We start from the raw sequence: 20,223 nt of genomic DNA, 5'->3' as shown, positions 1-20,223 counted from the left end.
GAACCCCAACTGACACAAAATAGGGCCTAAAATTGTATCCCTATGTCGTTCAAAAATTTATATTTTTAGTTTTGTGAGTAATAACTAATAATTCTAAAAATATCTGGGGTGCGAAAATGGTAATTGCAAATGACACCAACACCAATCCACGCCCCCCACCTCCCCCAAAAAAAACCTGTTACAGCCATGGAAATTTAGAATTTTTGAGTTGAAATATGAGAGCTGCTCGATCTTTGCACTTAATTTCAAATATGAAAGGATCTTAGCCCACCATAATTATAAAATGGCAATTATAATTTAAAATAGGAAATAAATATATATATTAAGTGTCTCCAGGACCTCAGCCCCACCATGGTTTATATAAGAAAATTTTGAAAAATGCTGATGGCCGGAAATGCCACTAAATTTAAAATATGAAATAAAAATATATTTATTAGTGTCTCCAGGATCTTAGCCCACCATAGTTCGAAAATGGCAATTATAATTGAAAATAGGAAATCAAAATATATATTAAGTGTCTACAGGACCTCAGCCCGACCATGGTTGGGGCTGCTGAGGTACGAAAATTTGGAACATAGAGCTGCTCGATGGCCGGAAATGGCACTTAATTTCAAATATGAAATAAAAATATATTTATTAGTACCCCAGGATCTTAGCCCACCACATAGTTCGAAAATGGTAATTATGATTTAAAATAGGAAATAAAAATGTATAAGTGTCTCCAGGACCTCAGCTCCACCATGGCTGGTGCTGAAGTAAGATAATTTGGAAAAATAGAGCTGCTCAACTGGCGGTAATGGCATATAATGACGATGGAATATAATTTGAAATATGGAAAACAAATTCTCTAGAAGAAATTCGTTTTAAAATTAGAGCTTCTAAGTTACCGGAAATTGCCATTTTAAGGGTTGGGGTAGGGATGCGGCCGCTTATAATTATGAACTGAAAAAACAAAACCCCTTTCATAATGTTTTCGTTCAATTGTCTCTACACCCATGGGGATCCAATAACCTGCATGAACTCTAAAATAGAGCAATAATTGGCCAATAGCTAGCCTCTTCGGATTTTTTGTACTGCCTATATCGCCGCACACACGGTAGTTTTCGAGCAGCCTCCTATCCGAAGAGTCGATTAAGTCCGAAACGAAAGGATGGAAAGACTATTGTACGGAAAACCCGAACAGATCTGTTTTGTGTACGATATGATATTGTATAAGGTGATAACATGTATTAAATTGCAAGATTTATAAACAAAATATTTTATTTTTGTTCTGTGTTATATTATTTTTTTGGTTGTTCAAAAAACACAAAATTATGCCAGATTATGCTAAAAACGGCTAAATAATGCTGCGGCATTATGCCAGATGCCGTGGGCCTCCAAATAATGCCAAAAAGCATAATAATGCCAGAAATGGCAACTATGGTAACACGTGGGAGTGGTCCCACGAGAGGGCGCTAGAGCGGACTGTACCATTCTTAATGAGGTGAATTCGGGTAGAATTCTTCTTTTCGTAATTGTTTCGCACTTCGTGGAAAAGGGCTATTGTCGGGTTTATCCAGGTAAGCAGCACTTATAGACTACCAACACCATTTCTGGTTTGTGTAATATAATACAATGCAACGTACTTATAGTTGACTTACTGGATATAGAGGTAGTCGTAAATTCTAAATAAATAAAAAAGCATTATTATCGGAACTTATCATGCGTTAATATAATAAAACACCTGCATAATAATAACAAAAACAAACAACTAAAGGGTTCCGTTTTGTTGTGTTAGCTCACCGTTGTTATCCATATCGGTGTAGAAACAAAGAACAATTTTTGGTGGTAGAGAAAACACGATCCGAAGAATAAAATGTCTTTATATGTATTCATTGTATCAATTAAAACTATTTAATTCCAACCGTACCAACCTGCTACTGTGATGAGTTTAACAGTATTACTAAGTTTTCCTTCTTCTCCCATGTAAGCAGCATTCTCTACTCTACACTTATAATCTCCCTCGTCCGTCTCATTTACATTATCAATGGTTAATGTTGCATCATAATTTGGATACTTTTCTGTATCAGACACATCAAGTGTGGCGTCATCTTTGATCCATGTGATGGTAATTGGTGTTGGAAATCCAACAGGTTCAGTTGTGAACGTTGCTGTATCATCCATCTTGACAGACAATTGGGCTGGAGTCACAACTGGTGTGTCAAGATCTGCAGTGTAAAGACAATTTGACTATTAAATGTAATACCATAAACACAGCTTTATTTTCATGACATTTTGATAATTTTTAATTATAATTATTTATTGTAATTTGAAGATTGTCCAACAGAAGTTATGTCTTTAACTTTTACTAGAAAAAAACAACAAAGGAATGACAAACTCACATTGAACTATAAGTTCATCATAGTCGTCAGCAACTTGGCCATTTTGTGTGATGATTCTACACAGATAATTTCCTGCATCATTTACTTCAACAGCACTTATCATAAGATCCTTGTCATTAGATAAGCTGTAACGACCATTGCTTGTTTCTCCTGTATCACTAGATACGATAGGGTTTCTTAATAATGCAGTACCATCAGCATCAGCTCTGAACCAAACAAGTCGATCCAATGCATCTGAAACTGTATAACTACACGTCATCGTTGTAATCTCACCAACTTTAATTGTATCATTAGTCACTGTCACAGATGTAGTTTGTGCATGTGTACCTAAAACTAAAAAATAACTGTACAGTAGTTATTATAAATACTGCATATTGTGCACTTTTATTGCATGTTTTTCGAGTTTAGGGTAGCTACGTTGATTTGGTGTTATAAAAAATAAAGCTGTTACTAATTTTTAAAGACAGCTTGCTAAAAACATGTGCTGTATGTCTACTACCATTTATTAAACATTGTGTTGATGTCAAGAAAGGTTTTTTTGTCATTTCTGGAAACAAAATTATAGGAAATGCAAACAATACAAACAAAAAATACTGAAAATGTTTACATATATATATGTATATATAACTATTTGCACAATTAGTAGCACAGCGACAGTAAAGCAACATGAGTATGTCATGATGTTACAGGCCTCATGCAGTATTTAGCTAACGTACCTATATCTAGTGTTTGAACCTATATGACATGCTAGGACGGACATAACTATGTATGTCCATCCTGGCGTGCCATAAACCTACCTTAAACAGAGATATATTTACTTTACAAACAAAATATATTTAGTTAATAACTGTTCAAATCATCAAAGTTTCTTCACAGCAATCTATTTACAAGAAGGAAATGCAACTTTACGAGTACATTATTTGTAGTAAGGCGAAACACCGCCCTCTTCTGTGCATGATTTAAAGGGCATGGCATCTTTTTTTAACGATCTTTGCTCTGTACTTCTGTACTGCAAGAAGGCCTAGCTAGCTAGCTTCTTGTTGACCACTGACATTAACTTTTGACAAAACCAGTTGAAGCAACGAATCTCCTGTAACAAATGTAGGAGTGCACATCATTGTTACATTGTCAAACTTTCCACTTTTATCTGAAAATAAATTAAACAAAATAGCTATTAACGATTTACGATTGCGTCATTGTGTGAAAAAATATTTTAAATATTTTTGTACTTACAATCATCGCATTTTTACTTTTCGCCTCCATTACAAATCTGTAAAATATGGAAATCTTTTCCGCTTCATTAGGTGGTGACTATTTCACTATTATTGTCTTGCACTCTACCACACTGTACTGTATTGTATACTGAAGTATTGATTGTTCCTGTCGTTGTTATGATTCTGGATTGCCATTCATACTTGTGATATATTAGTTTTACTTCCTTCATAATTATAGTGCACTGTACTTCCGTCCAAATAAAGATGATACAATTATTCTTTTTTAATAGTATCAATTATTTAAAATAAAATCATAAAACACCTAGTCTTTTAAAAATTGTATTTATACAGTAAGTAGTTCAAACTACTATTTATTATTTTTATAGGTATTTCTTAATGTCTTCCCTAAAAAACAAATGAACCTGAATCGCACATAACTTTAAAACCTCCGTCCAATTTGTCCCTAGAATTTAGTTTGTACGTTTAAAAATCAATTTGATCATTACTAAACTCTTTGAAAAAATATGGCAGCAACCAACCAAAGCACATCTCGAGGCGAATTAAATTAAAGAATGCTATATAACAATAATACAATTACACGGGTGTTAAAAGAATTGATTGTCTAGTCTATTCTAGTATATATTCATTATGTCAATGTACTAATGCATTCAAACATTAAAATCAAAGTAACGAATCAAAGTTGGTCTAATACAAGCAAGTTTTAATTCAAAAAAATCAAAAATAGAAAATAACATTTTAATAAATGTATCGTTGTTAGTTACATATCTTTTTTTACATTTTTCAAGTATGTCTGTGGTTTTCATCTTTATATCACATGTTTCTATATAATATTGGTATATTTTATGTCACTATAGGTACTTGTGTATATTTTGTTTAGTTAATGATAATACAAATTACAGCATTCACATTTCTTGTTATTAAATTTGTACGCGTTAAAGAGTTAAATCAAGAGAAAGAAAACACTTTCTACAGGTTATGATTTCTCTTTATTTGTTATAATAAAATCATCAAGAGGTATGTGATTCATGTAGTTTCAAATCATAGTAATGATATTCCATTAATAGTAAAAATATATTCATTTTATTTTTATTTAAACATGTATATTATTTGTTGTCCCTCTTTGCTTTAACATTTACATATACAGCTTGATTATCGTCTTTCTTCTGTAAATCTTGGTATGTGTGATTTGTATCTTTATCTGTTTCTCCAGTATAAGTCATATACTCCTGCTGCTAAAAAAAAAATAAAAAAGTTTAGTGCATGCAAAAAAAAGAATGAAAATCGTGTAAACCTTTATTGATATATTGGTGGCAATAGTAATAATAATGATTGTGATGACGACGACGAGTGAAATTGAATACTTAAAGTTGAAGTAACATCCTTACCCCTGATTGGTTGGCGTTTTTCGATGTAGGTACCTTCAAAATAAAACATCATATTTAATGTTAAAATAGTTTATATTACTTAAGTGTGCGGTATTTCATTAAACCTTTCGTCATTTTAAGTCTACACTTTTGCTTTTGGTTCTACGTTCTGAATTATACTTTACCTGTGCCTGTGATTTCCTTATTTTGCTGATGATAACAACCACAAGCAAACAGATAATGAATCCAATGAGCACACCAACAAACGTCATTCCAACAAGACCAGTTGAATTACAATCATTCTCTCTCTTTGGAACTTCTGTACTTAAAACTGAACAAATAATACAGAAGGATCGTGTTACCATGCCGTGTTTTAAACATGTTTACAATAATGTAGTGTTGACATTATGTTCCCTTTTAAGGCATGATACAGATCATGGGGATGGGGCAGGGATATTCCTTTCAATTGCTATCCTTTTTTTTTCGCAAATGCAAAATCCCGGAAATTTACAATGCAATGCAAACAAACAAAACCTACGTGTAGTTGACTTACAGGGTATAGAAGAAGTTGTCGTCGATGCTAAAGAAATAGAAAGCAAACAAGCAATACTCTGACACGTCATGCGTTCATTTTATAAAAATGACTAATAAACTAAAACTTTCAGTTTTCGCTGTTTACCTGTGCTTTATTTTTGTTACCACATGACATAATATACTGTAATATGAATATTCCATTTATAATTATGACATGCAGAAATGACTTATACAATGATGCTAATAAAATACATTATTTATTAAAATGTTTATTCCCACCAACCTATTGACAGTGTGGCAGTATTACTAAGTTTTCCCTCCTCTCCAATGTAAGCAGCATTCTCTGCTCTACACTGATAAGCTCCCTCATCTCTCTCATCAACGTCATTAATCGTTAATGTTGCATCAGAAGTTGGATACTTGTCTGTATTAGGAACACCAAGTGGATTGTCATCTTTGATCCATGTGATGGTAATTGGTGTTGGTAAACCTTCAAGTTCAGAACATATAAATGTTGCTGTTTCATTTAATGTGGCATGCAATTCTACTGGTTTCAAATCTGGTACTTCAAGATCTGAAATGGCAAAATTATACTGTACAGTTCTTAGATACTCATTTGTTTAAAATTACACAATTGACATGCCTACCAATTGTAATACAGTAATTGTTAATGTTTAGTACTCTTCTTTGACAATATAATACATACATAGGATATTGAATATTCGTTTGGTTCTGATGTAAATAACATCCCTGCATTATAATTTTCACTTTAATATCATATTATTATATACATTTTTTAGATTAAATTTGTAAATGATACCATTATGATTACATTATACTCTAAAAGGCAAACACATCAATTGGAAAGTTAATTACCATCATACCACCGAAATAAATTGAATATCACAATAGATGATGATATATCTTTTACTTTTTATCCAAATTATTGGTTTCATTTGTTTTTCTGATTGTGAAACTTCTGATTCAAAGATGAAATTAAAATTACTGTACTAACTGACATGTACTGTACAGTACCAGAAATAAACATATTTAAATAAATAAAAAAAAAAAAATGTTTTGCTCCAAAACATATACTCACAATAGACTGTGAGATTAGCAAAGTCATCACCAGGATTTCCATTAACGGTGCTAACAGCACAACGATAGTTGACTGCATCACCTCTTTCAACATCAGTTATTATAAGATTATCGTTGGAAAAACTGTATCGACCATTGTTTGGTTGACCTGTAGAAGTGACGAGAGCATTCCCTACTGGTTGACCATTCTCATCAGCTTTTGTCCAAGACAGTTGCAGTAATGCATCATTTGGTACAAGTGTATAAGTACACATCATTGTTGCAGCTTCATCAACTTTTGCTGTACCAGCATTCACTGTCACTTGTGTTTGTGCACTTGCATCTGAAACTAAATAAGTTACTTAACTTGATTTTGAAATATAACAAGTCTGCCCTATTTCACAATGGTTTTGACACTTTATTTAACTCGTTAAAACCATTTTAATCTATTGATTCATGTGAATCTTTATTTTAATGTGTTTTATTTTGCTGTAGAGTTTTTATATGTTTCTCCTAAGGGAGGTGAATAAATTTGATTAATTGATAACATTATGCTGCAAAGTATTAAAATCAGAAAGATACGACAACAATCAACATTCTAGTGAATGCATTCTTTCTATTGTGTTTTCCGTTCTGGGCTCTCGCACAAACCAAACCAGTGGTCCGGCAAATTTCAAAATTTTGTAATTAATAGTTTACTTTTATAATTGTTAACCTAAGTTAGAACGACCTCTATAAATTCGAAAATAACATGCATGATGATTATTTGTATCTCAAACAATGACGGAAAGGTACTATAGGCCTACATGTATATGGTTTTATAAAAAAAATTGAAAATCAAATGTTAATTTTATTTTTTATTTTTATTTTATTCAATTTTCAGGCACAACAATACATGACAACACAGCGGTGCAGCACCCTGAGGATTGCCATGAGTGCAAAGCACTATCGAGATGGCTCTCCATATACTGCACTAGAACATAATACAAACATATACACAAGATGCTCTACATAGACAAAGACTTAACTTATAGTAGCACCCACAAAACATTAAAGCCTGGTACTTACCAAATACAAGAACAAATAGCAGCAAACAAAAAGTCATCATCACAAAGACAGAATTACTAGTATAGCGAATATCGAATATAAATCGAAATTGTCCTTCCTTGTTCTGTGACATTATATGAAAGTAGGCCTAATACGAGTTGATTCAATTACATACACCCTCAACGTTCACTGTTGTTAAGCTCTCCCGTCTAAACTTTTTTGTTATCACTACTCCTCAAAAAGACTTATTCTTAATAAAGAATAATTGTCTAGTTTATTTTCTTTCTTATGCTGGTATTATGGTCATTATCAATGCAATAATGCAGTCAAACATTACATTCAAAGTAACGAATAAATTGGTCTAATACAAGCACGTTTTATTGCCAACATAAAAGAAATAACATTTTCAACAAAGTCGTGTTAGTTATCTTTTTTTTCCATGTTTCAAGTATATGTGTATGGTTTTCATCTTTACATCAAATATTCCTATTTACCGTATAATAAATTCTGGGGCTAGGTACTTTTTGTTTAGTTAATGCAAAACAAATTGCAGCATCACATTTCCTTTTTATTTTTGTACGCGTTAAGAGTTAAATCAAGAGAAAGAATACACTTTCTCAAGGTTATGATTTCTCTTTATTTCTATAATATAACCATCAAGAGGTATGTGATTGTAGTTTCAAACCATAGTAATGATATTCCATTAATAATTATAATATATTTATTTTATTTTTATTTTAAACATGTATATTATTTTTTGTCTTTTTTTGCTTTAACATTTACATATACAGCTTGATTATCGTCTTTCTTCTGTAAATCTTGGTATGTGTGGTTTGTTTCTTTATCTGTCTCTCCAGTATAAGTCATATACGCCTGCTGCTAAAAATAATACAACAGTTTAGTGCATGCAAAAAAAGAATTATCGTGTAAACCTTTATTGATATATTGGTGACAATAGAAATAATAATAATGATGATGAGGGAAATTGAATAATTAGAGTTGAAGTAACATCCTTACCCCTGATTGGTTGGTATTTTTCGATGTAGGTACCTTTAAAATCAAATTTAATGTTTAAATAGTTTCCATTACTTAAGTATGCGGTATTTCATTAAACCTTTGGTCATTTCAAGTCTACACTTTTGCTTTTGGTTCTACTTTCTGAATTATACTTTACTTGTGCATGTGACTTCCTTATTTTGCTGATGATAAAACCCACAAGCAAACAGATAATGAATCCAATGAGCACACCAACAAACGTCATTCCAACAACAAGACCAGTTGAATTACAATCATTTTCACTCTTTGGAGCTTCTGTACTTAAAACTGAACAATTAATACTGAAGGATAAGTGTTTCCATGTTATTTCAAACATGTTTATACAAAGGTCATATTTTACTTTTTAAGCACTCATGCAGATCCTGTCTGCACCCTCTCCCAGATTTCTTATCCTTTATTTGCTTTTCGCAAAATTCCGGAAGGCAATGCAACTAAACCATACATAGGCCTACAAAGGGATCAGTGTTTCCATGTCTTTTAAACATGTTTACAATAATGTAGTGTTGACAAATGTTATACAAAAGTCATCACTATTTTCCCTTTTAAGCACTCATGCAGATCATTGGAATTCGGCGGGGGATATCCCCTCCCATTCCTATCCTGCTTTACGAAAATGGAAAAACCCGGAAATTACAATAAATACAATGCAAACAAACAGAACCTACGTGTAGTTGACTTACTGGGTATAGAAGAAGTTGTCGTTAATGCTAAAGAAATATAAATCAAACAAGCAATAGTAAGACACGTCATGCGTTCATATTATAAAAATGGCTTTAATAAACTGAAACTTTCAGATTTCGCTGTATAGCTGTGCTTTATTTTTGTTACCGCATGACATAATATATATGAATATTCCATTTATAATTTTGACATGCAGAACATACTTATACTATAATGCCAATAAAATATATTATTTATCAAAATGTTTATTCCCACCAACCTATTGACAGTGTGGCAGTATTACTAAGTTTACCATCTGTTCCACTATAAGCAGCATTCTCTGCTCTACACTGATAATCTCCTTCATCTTCTTCATCAACGTCATTAATCGTTAATGTTGCATCAGAAGACGGATACTTGTCTGTATCAAAAACACCAAGTTCATTGCCATCTTTGATCCATGTGACGGTAATTGTTGGTACACCAATAAGGTTAGAACATGTAAATGTCACAGTTTCTATTTCGTTGATAGACAAGTTTGTTGGATTTAGAACTGGTTCTTCAAGATCTGTAAAGGCAAAATAAACAGTCTTACATTCACCATGTCGAAGTGTATAAACTAAAAAGATGCATTGTATATTCCAGAAATCAACTATCAAAACGCATCAGACTATTGTTGTATCTCAATTAGTGTAGTACCGGCATGATGTTTGTTTATATGGCGTTCCCTATTTATCTTTTTTTATGAATACTTTCTCAAATTGTTCAATACTCTAGTTTAATTAGTATATATACTCTCAATAGCGATAGCTTCTCTCTTTGACCAACGATATTGTTTGATAGTGTAGTACCGGCATGATGTTTGTTTATATGGCGTTCCCTATTTATCTTTTTTTATGAATACTTTCTCAAAGTATATTGTTCAATACTCTAGTTTAATTAGTATATTAATTGAATATAATGTACTCTCAATAGAGATAGCTTCTCTCTTTGACCAACGATATTGTTTGATAGTCTTACCCTTCCTATTATTATTTTTTTCTTGGTAGATATTTAGATATTTGTTGTTAGTTTGATGTGCAATTTATTCTGAGAAATAAAATATTAATTGATTATTGGTAAGCCACTGGTAAACATTAAAAGACCACCATTCTGTTCACAATCACACTTATTTTTAATATAAAATATTTATTCATTGTTAAATGATGTAAACATTCATACTTACATTGAACAGTAAGCTTTCCAACATTTTCACCAGTTTCAACAGCAGGTGAATCAACAATTCTACATAGATAGTATCCATCATCAGACAATACTGTGTTTGCAATAATGAGAGTAACCACACCAGTTTGTGTGGTATCAACTGCATATCTACCATTTGGCTTTGTTAGAGCACTATTAACAAGAAGGTTTAACCTATCTCCTGTTGATGTGCTATTGTACCATTGAGCAGCCTGAAGTGTTTTTGTACCACCACCGAGTGTGTAATCACAGATGATAACAGCATTTTCACCTACTTTAAAGTTAGCATTTTGTACATTGACTATAGGTTCAGTTTGACCATTTAAAACTGAAATAGAATACATGATATGAATTTATATATTTTGACATAGAAAAAAATCAATAGGTAGGTAATCGAATTTCGCTGACATTTTTTGTTTAAAAACGTCAGCGAAATTCGATTACCTACCTTCTTTTTCACATTTCAAGTATAACATTTCTATTCAATCACAGACACATCTGCTGAGCATTTTAACTAAAATTAACATTCTACATCACACTTTTAACATTATTTGTTTTAATTACTTATTTATGTGTTTCGAGAAAGTTTTGTATTTTTATTATTATTATTTTTAAATTATTTTTTTTAATTATTTATTTATTTGTTTTCTAATTTCTTACTTACAAGAACATAGTTGAAACATTAGAATTATTATTACACCATATATCCCCTCCATTAAATCTGTAAAGAAAATGAATCGCGTCAGAGCCAGCAGGATTACAGACTTGTAAATTACAAACCATGACTACTCCGACTCCTGAGATAAGTCAGCCGATTCTCGGTATGTATCTATTTTCATTATCATACAACAGCAACATCATGATACTGGGTATGATCAACTAGTGTTCATGTTTCTGCTCTCCGCAATTCATTCATGTTGCTGTTTAGAGATAATAGTTTTTCTTATGTCAATAAGAATACAATTGTTCAACCCATCATAATTTGGTTATACAGGGTCATAACAATTAAGCATCGTGACTTCTAAAGCCGAAGTTATTCATGTTCGGACCTCTATCATTACCACACTAGACAGGCTTTCTTTACCAGTTATATCTTTCTAAAAGAATGTGAATGAGGAAAGTTGATCATCATACTCATCGTTGATTTTACAGTCGGGAAATTACCTCACGTAAAATATTCATTCTTCCTATACAGTGTCAGAAATGTGAATTGTCAAGCCATGTACACTTTGATATAACAATGTTTACTTCCTCTAGATCATGCTATAACGTACTAGGATTATTGTTCGTTTATCACGAATTATCTAAACTATCCAAACATTCAGTAAAACAATTGAAAATAATTTGATAAAACATCTTGCAACAACTTACTTTTTGCCGGTGAATGTCCAGAGAAATTAACTACCTGCGATTGTTTTTTACTGCAAAAAAATGTATGGGTGCGAATTTGTATGAAAAGGAAATGTTTAAATTCCGCTGCATAAGGTGCAGATCTGTTTCGCTATTATTGTCTCGCACTCTACCACACTCTAATTATCGTATTGTATACGTACTTATTGATTGTTCCTGTTATATGAGTATGGACTGATTTTGCTACTTCTTGATATATTATTTTTACTTCCTCATAGTGTACTGTACTTCAGTTCATGTCAAATTTATTGAATCATTAAGATGATCAAATTACAGTATACTCGTAACATTAACATTTAAAAACAGAAATGAAATATTATTGCAACCAAACTCGCGCACGGGTATAATTGAATGCTATCCCTGTCACCAGATTAGATTTACCGTACTCATTGTTATGCTTCAAGGAAAATAAGGTATTACCACTACACCCCTAAACCATATTTTGTTTACATTCTTATAAAGAGGAAATTAGCTTACGGTACTTGGTTTTAAAAACAAATTCAAAATACAAAAATTCAGAGGCTCTATAAAACGGTCACATTCTAAATTCGTTCACATTGAATTTCATTCAAAATCCCTTCAAAATCTAAATCATAATATATCATATTGATTTATGTTTATTAAAATGACTGTGAAGAGTAATGAGAGTACCGTATGTAATATCAATAAACCAAGACAATTGATTTGGAACTGCGTTTACTAGATCTGTGATGGTGAAATTAATAATCGTAATATACATATTCAAGAGTCAATCAGTGGAAACTCAAATCAAACTCAGAAATATAAAAGCGCGAGAATGTCAAATCAATTTTAACTTACGCACAGGGGTGGCGCCAGGATCTTTCCGACGCCGGGGCTAAATTCCCCGTCGGGGGGCTATGCGAGTGAAGCGAGCATCACTTGGCTTGGGGCCAGGGGGCCGCCAATTTTGAAAAATAGAGCTGCTAGGTCCCCAGAAATTGCAATTATACATTGATATATAAAACAAAATTACAAGTCTATCAGACAACAAGCCCACCGAGGTTGAAATGGAGCTAAGGACATTTAAACAACTAGAGTTGTTAGGTCCCCGGATATTGGATTATAGTATTTCGAAAAAAAGAAACAAAATATATAAGGCTCCAGGACCAGCCCAAACATTAGGGTTGAGCTGCTTAGAAAATTGTGAAAAATAGACCTGCTAGGTACCTGGAAATTGCACTTATATAGGCCCATATTGATAAATGAAACGAAATTATAAGTCTACAGAACCAGAGCTAAGAAAATTGTCAAAAATAGAGCTGCTAGGTCCCTGCAAAACATTGAATATGAAACGAAATTATAGGTCCAGCCCACCATGGTTGGGGTGGAGCTAAGAACATTCTAAAAATAGAGTTGCTAGGTCCTGGAAATTTAACTTATTATACTTCGAAGCATAACACAAGATATATACCGGTACGTCTCCAGCCCTACCATGGATATAAAAAAAAAATGAAAAAATAGAGCTCAAGGTTCAATGCACTGACTGTATATTGTACATCGAAATATGAAACAAAATGTACGGTGAGTATACATGACCAGCTCTATAATTTAGGACGGTTGAGCTAAGACAATTTTGAAAACTAGAGATGCAGGTCTTCAAAAATTACACCTATACTTAAAAAAATTTCAGACATAGAGGCCTAAACAAGTTACCCTTTTAAATTTTATTTGGAGGGGAATGCGTCTACAAGCGTAGACCATTTTCCATCGGGGAAATCAGTTTATTTCCCAGATGTGAATCTGGAATTTCGATGTACAGGCAGTTCATGACATACAGGACATTGGAAATGTAATAACTTAACTATAATAAGATGTTGGCTAAACGAAAATGGCATGGTTTTTTGTTTAGTGATGTAGGCCGAGCCTACAGTGAAAAACGTCTATTTCAGGTTCAGGTACCCCACGGTAATCGTAAATTAAAAAATTGAACATATGAACAATAAATAGATCGCGAAGATAATTCGTACCCTTTTGCTGTCGATACACAGTACACGACGTAACGCGTCAGTAAACTTCGCCTGGAAATTAACTACACAGTACACATTCTGGTCCCTGGGTGGAACATGATATCACGCGTAAACCGCGATGGGCCGGGCCGCGATTTTTTTTTTCGTACATAAGTTGGGGACCCCCTCATGAAACGTCACAAAATAAACATGAATAATTCATCAGTTAAATTTTCTTGTTCCGTGTGCACCCAAGCGTATAGCAACAAGAAGTGATTACAGTTTACACAAGTGCGGTACGATTCTAGGCCTATCTCCGCTGTTGTTGCCGCGTGCGATTTCATAATAGAATAGCGGCGTTTTGTGTGGATTGTCGAAATAATCAGCCTTTAGTTTATGGTGTTTTTAATATAATTTATTACTAAAGAATTACGTGTTAAAATTATAGTTTCTATTGATACTATTAGGCCTAATTACTAGTCTCTAAACCCATGTATATTCTAGTAGTACTGTGTTGGTGTGTGTGACGTGTGTGTTAGTTAGGTATGACCATGGAGTAAAATCTTTACTCCATGGTATGACACAGTCCGAGTAATAAATCAGCAAAATTAAACAATAAAACATTACACAAAAATACATTTTTTATTCTCGTGGGTCTAATCTTCCCATCTCATGTGTTCATATACGCGCATTTTTAAAGTTCCTTTGAGTACATGCATATTGTTTGATAATAAAATAGCAGAATTAAAAAAATACAGTACACAAATTATACACATTCTTTATTCTTGTGGGTCTAAGCTTTCTTTGGGCTATTTCCAATTACTACTTAGTTTAATGTCTTGCCTAGCTGTCGATTAGCCTCGACACATTTTGCATAGTGAACGTTTGTTTGTTTGTTTCTTTATTTCCATTCACAACAAAATAAAACAATACATAAATATTCATTACAAAAATGAAAGAATGGAAAGGGGGAATCTCTGAAGCACAGCTTATAAGTAGAAACCCCCTGTTACAAAACAGTTTATAAATAGTAATATGAAACAAAGGCACAACGGCATAGGCAAACAAAATGTAACTTTTAAGAAAGTTTCTTTTTTTTTCTTTATCTTAAAAAAACAAAAAAGATTTCTCAGAGAGTAAGATGTAATTGTAAAAAGAAAAAAGATAAAAAAAAAAAACCTGTTCTAATCAGAGTATTGCAAAAGTAATTTATTTTTGTATTTTATTTTAAAAGTTATAGGATTCTTAAGTAACTTAAGAGTCTCAGGTATATCACGCCAAAGTTCAACCCCTTTACTAACTAAACTTAATGATTTTTGAGTGGTTCTTTTAAATTGTGGGTAGAAATGGTGTTTTTGTCGCGTGTATTTATCGTGGACAGCTGAGCATAAAATGAAATTATTTTGAACAATCACTGGGAGTAAGTTATGAAAAGCTTTATGCATTAGAGAAACGGTATATAGTTTTATTAAATTATAAAGATCAAGAGTTTTAAAAAAATTAAAAATTGGTTTACTTGGACTGGTGTATGGGACTTTCATAACAAGTCTGAGTGCCTTTTTTTGTAATATGTATAAACAATTTAAATTAGTTTTAAAGGTATTACCCCAGACTTCACAACAATATGTAAAATATGGCAAAACTAATGAATTATATAATTTAAATAAAGCTGATGTATTTAGTAAATGTTTTACTTTATAAATAATTCCAATACTTTTAGAAATTTTGGAATGAATATATTCAATATGATACTTCCAATTTAGTTTTCCATCAATAATAACTCCTAAAAACTTTATTTTATTTACCCGTTCAATTGCAACACCACTAATAACTAAATTGGTTGGTTCATAATTGTTTTTGCGACTAAAAACAATATACTTTGTCTTACTATGATTCAACGTCAATTTATTTACCTTAAACCAAGTATCAATTTTTTTTAGCTCATCATTAATAATATTACAGATACATTGCAGGTTCTTACCAGAAAAAAGTATGTTCGTATCATCAGCATAAAGCGTGTATTTCAATAGGGAAGAAGCATTACAAATGTCATTAATATATAAAAGGAATAAAGTGGGCCCCAAAATAGATCCCTGTGGGATGCCACATAAAATGTCTGATAATTCTGAGGTGGTATCACCACGTATTGTCACAAATTGTTTTCTGTTAGAAAGATAATTTTGGATCCATTTATTGGCAATTCCACGAATACCATAAGCTTCAAGTTTTTTTATAAGGATATTGTGGTCGATGGTATCAAACGCCTTTTTTAAGTCAATAAAAATTCCGATTGTATAGTTAGACCTGTCCATCTCTTTAAGTATATACTCGGAAAAGTGAAGCAATGCATGGCTAGTGGACATATTTTTCCTAAAACCAAATTGTCCTGAGTATAGAATGTTAAATTTGTCAATAAATTTCAACAGACGGTTGTTAAATAATTTTTCAAAAATTTTAGAAAATTGGGGCAGCAAGGAGATCGGTCGATAATTTGAAAAACTACTTTTATCCCCAGCTTTGAAGATGGGAACAATTTTTGCAATCTTAAGGGTATCTGGGAAAATACCAGTCTCAAGCGAACGATTAAAAATATGTGTCAATGGCTCACTGATTTCGTATATAATGTGTTTAACTATTGACATAGGTACGTCATCATGTCCGCTGGAATTTTTAGACTTAAATAAGTTCACTTCTGTAATTAATTCTACTTTGGAAGTGGCCTCTAAAAAAATAGAATTTGGAATACGTTTTTTAATATAATCATTGGGACTATCACGACTTGGAAATTGACTTGTTATTTTTTTGGCTAGGTTAGGTCCTACGGTAGCAAAAAAAGTATTGAAACCATTTATAGTATCAACAGGATTATCGATAAAATCTTTTGGCAGATTTCCATAATTTCTTGTTTTAATCAGACCATTTATGATACTCCAAGTACCCCTAATATCATTTTGTTTTAATAATAATAAGTTATTATAATATTGTTTCTCAGCATTTCTTAGAATATTTGTTAGCTTATTTTTGTATTGCTTATACTTTTTTGAAGACAGTTGTGTTCGATCTTTTAAAAAATGTTTATATAGATTATTCTTCTTTTTACATGCATTAATTAGGCCAGGTGTGAGCCAGGGTTTTGAATTACTTTTTTGTGTCAATTTAATCTTTTGGGGAGGGAAATATTTATTGAATAGGTATATAAAATTACCATTAAAAACATCGTAAGCATTATTTGGATCTTCTTCATTAAATACACTGTTCCAATCAGTGCAACGCAAATCATTTTTTAAAGCATTCATTTTAACCTCAGTAAAATATCTTTTAGTAATATATTCATGTGCAATACTTGGCGTAACATTATAATTAATTGTTGTAAAAATTGGTAAATGATCTGTGATATCGTTAATCAAGATACCACTTTTTATAACAGAATGAACATCAGAAGTGAAACAATTATCTATTAAGGTTGCTGTTGTTTCTGTTATTCTTGTTGGTTTGGTAATTAGAGGAAAAAGTCCTAAACTAAAACTATTATCAATAAAACATTTAGTGTCCCAATTACTCTCATGTTTAAGTAGATCTATATTCCAGTCACCACATATAAATAACCGCTTATCATTCATGGACTTGACCAAATCTGAAAATGTGTCGGTAAATATTTTTATATCTGTACCAGGTGCACGATATATACATGATATGTAAATTGGATTAGAATTATTAATATAGACAATAGCAGAAATATATTCACAGCAGTCGGGTATCACGGATGACATATTATCAACAACATTATGTTTAAGACTTTCTCTTATAAAAAGAGCAACACCCCCTCCATACTTTTCTTGTCTTGAAATACTATAAAATACATAGCCATTAATGTGAAAAGTAATCGGATTATCAGGTCGTATCCACGTTTCTGTAATTGCAATTACGTCAGGTGATGCTCCCAACTCTGATAAATAATTTTTTATTTTGTCAAAATTTGCACCCATACTACGACTATTAAAATGAATAATAGTAAACTTATTTTTAATATTACATTCTCTACTAAATTGTTCATCTGTGTAGTAATTGCACTCCCAATTCATATTATTTAGAATGTTATTATCAGGATCTCTATCTCCGTCAAGATTGCTAGGATTAAACACAGATGATGAAAGGGAGCCTAAATTAAGGTCAATTAAAGATTCTTCCATAAGTAAGGTTTATATTGGTTGTCTTAATTGCAATATGATTAAAGAAGATTCACTAATCTCCTTCTGTTTCTTTTGATCTTCCTTGAGTTCTTCCAACTGAGAACTGAGGTCCAGTGACTGCTTGCTCTCTTCCAGTTCTTTCTTGGTTAACATATTTGGTACTTGTGTAATAGTTTCAATGATCTCTTCTAGTTCTTTCTTCGTTACCATGATTGTTTGGGCCTAGCGCGTGTTAATCACGGAGCCGCTAAAAAAACACGTCTACCCACGCCGCATAGCACCCTCACACGTGTGTGTGAAGAAGAGTGCGCGAAGGCAATCACGTGAATTGACCTAGAATCCTAGGCCTATTGTAGAAAGAATCGTATCGCAGTTGTGTATTAAATCATTTCTTGTTGCTATACGCTTGGGTTCACACGGAACAACAAATTTAACTGATGAATTATTCATGTTTATTTTGTGACGTTTTATGTACGAAAAAAAAATTCGCGGCCGGGCCCAATGTTAAACGATTCGTACAAAGGGACACCGCCAGACAAGTGCATACCTATTGTTTATTAGATCGCTGGCAATAATGCATGCATAATAAAGTGTAATAGCCATCTCCGACGTACTTAAAAAAAATGGAACTTCGCGGTTTTCTAGTCGCTGAAGCTACGAAGTGAACGCGAATGATTTTTACTGTATATTATATTCCCCGACGAAAAGTACTCACGTTCCCCGACGTGGGGGATAGGCTCCCCGGCGAGGGAGATACAGCCCCCGTAGTCCCCCCCCCTCCCCCGCTGGCGCCACCACTGCTTACGCAGATGGAAAATGGCAGCAAGCAACCAATGCACATCTCATAAGCGAAATAAAATTAATAATAATAATAATAATACAAAAGAACAAGCGTATTGGTGTTGTACTTATGCATTATAACATTACATTCAAAGTAACAAATCAAAGTTGGTATACTAAAGCAAATTAATTATATAATTACAAAATTACAAAATAACGAACAACTTATTCATTTGAATAAACTGTTACATTTTTAAAACAATGTGTGATGGTTTTCTTCGTTATATCACATGTTGCGATATACCGTGGTTCTGTCAGTTTCACTATAGGTAACACTTATAAGTAAAAACTTGTAAGTATGATATTCCAATAACAATAATTAATATTGTATTAATTTATCTTGAATAATGTATTATCTGTTGTCCTTCTTGGCTTTAACATTTACATATACAGCTTGATTATCGTCTTTCTTCTGTAAATCTTGGTATGTGTGGTTTGTTTCTTTATCTGTCTCTTCAGTATAAGTCATATACGCCTGCAAGCAACCAATGCACATCTCATAAGCGAAATAAAATTAATAATAATAATAATAATACAAAAGAACAAGCGTATTGGTGTTGTACTTATGCATTATAACATTACATTCAAAGTAACAAATCAAAGTTGGTATACTAAAGCAAATTAATTATATAATTACAAAATTACAAAATAACGAACAACTTATTCATTTGAATAAACTGTTACATTTTTAAAACAATGTGTGATGGTTTTCTTCGTTATATCACATGTTGCGATATACCGTGGTTCTGTCAGTTTCACTATAGGTAACACTTATAAGTAAAAACTTGTAAGTATGATATTCCAATAACAATAATTAATATTGTATTAATTTATCTTGAATAATGTATTATCTGTTGTCCTTCTTGGCTTTAACATTTACATATACAGCTTGATTATCGTCTTTCTTCTGTAAATCTTGGTATGTGTGGTTTGTTTCTTTATCTGTCTCTTCAGTATAAGTCATATACGCCTGCTGCTAAACATAATACAACAGTTTAGTGCATGGAAAAAGAAGAATGAAAATCGTGTAAACCTTTTGATATGATGGTGACAATGGTAATAATAAATGATGATGATGATGATGACAAGAGAAAGTGAATACTTAAAGTTGAAGTACAGTATAGCATCCTTACCCCTGATTGGTTGGTGTTTTTTGATGTAGGTACCTTTAAAATAAAACATATTTAATGTTAAAATCATTACTCAAGTGTGCGGTATTT

The 20,223-nt window shown here is 32.3% G+C and overlaps 2 protein-coding genes across 2 annotated transcripts; both read right to left on the bottom strand.

The window, feature by feature from the left end:
• Positions 1–5,111: 5,111 nt before the first annotated feature.
• Positions 5,112–9,010, bottom strand: LOC140057088 (protein sax-3-like). The gene is made up of 4 exons (XM_072102625.1): positions 8,887–9,010; positions 6,614–6,940; positions 5,798–6,088; positions 5,112–5,311 (listed from the first exon to the last, which is right to left on the bottom strand). Exons 1-4 carry the CDS (start codon positions 9,008–9,010, stop codon positions 5,112–5,114), a joined length of 942 nt encoding a protein of 313 aa, XP_071958726.1.
• On the bottom strand, positions 8,925–12,038 carry LOC140057374 (neural cell adhesion molecule 1-like). Its single transcript, XM_072103002.1, has 5 exons — positions 11,968–12,038; positions 11,261–11,317; positions 10,580–10,924; positions 9,635–9,922; positions 8,925–9,401 (listed from the first exon to the last, which is right to left on the bottom strand). The coding sequence occupies exons 2-5, from the start codon at positions 11,310–11,312 to the stop codon at positions 9,325–9,327; spliced, it is 762 nt and encodes a 253-aa protein (XP_071959103.1). The 5' UTR covers positions 11,313–11,317; positions 11,968–12,038; the 3' UTR covers positions 8,925–9,324.
• Positions 12,039–20,223: the final 8,185 nt, after the last annotated feature.

The sequence above is a fragment of the Antedon mediterranea genome, chromosome 8, assembly GCF_964355755.1.
Source record: "Antedon mediterranea chromosome 8, ecAntMedi1.1, whole genome shotgun sequence".
In the NCBI taxonomy this organism is placed as follows: domain Eukaryota; kingdom Metazoa; phylum Echinodermata; class Crinoidea; order Comatulida; family Antedonidae; genus Antedon; species Antedon mediterranea.
The sequence above is the reverse complement of the archived record's forward strand: the minus strand, read 5'-3'. Positions and strand labels throughout refer to the sequence as shown.

Coding starts and splice junctions, on each gene's coding strand:
- LOC140057088 (XM_072102625.1), bottom strand. CDS start 9,010: ATGTTTGAAATAACATGGAAACACTTATCCTTCAGTATTAATTGTTCA. Junction 6,941..8,886: donor TGTTGGAATGACGTTTGTTG/GTGTGCTCATTG, acceptor TAACTTATTTAG/TTTCAGATGCAAGTGCACAA. Junction 6,089..6,613: donor TGCTAATCTCACAGTCTATT/GTGAGTATATGT, acceptor TTGCCATTTCAG/ATCTTGAAGTACCAGATTTG.
- LOC140057374 (XM_072103002.1), bottom strand. CDS start 11,312: ATGGAGGGGATATATGGTGTAATAATAATTCTAATGTTTCAACTATGT. Junction 10,925..11,260: donor AATGTTTCAACTATGTTCTT/GTAAGTAAGAAA, acceptor ATTCTATTTCAG/TTTTAAATGGTCAAACTGAA. Junction 9,402..9,634: donor TACTGCCACACTGTCAATAG/GTTGGTGGGAAT, acceptor ATATTTCTTTAG/CATTAACGACAACTTCTTCT.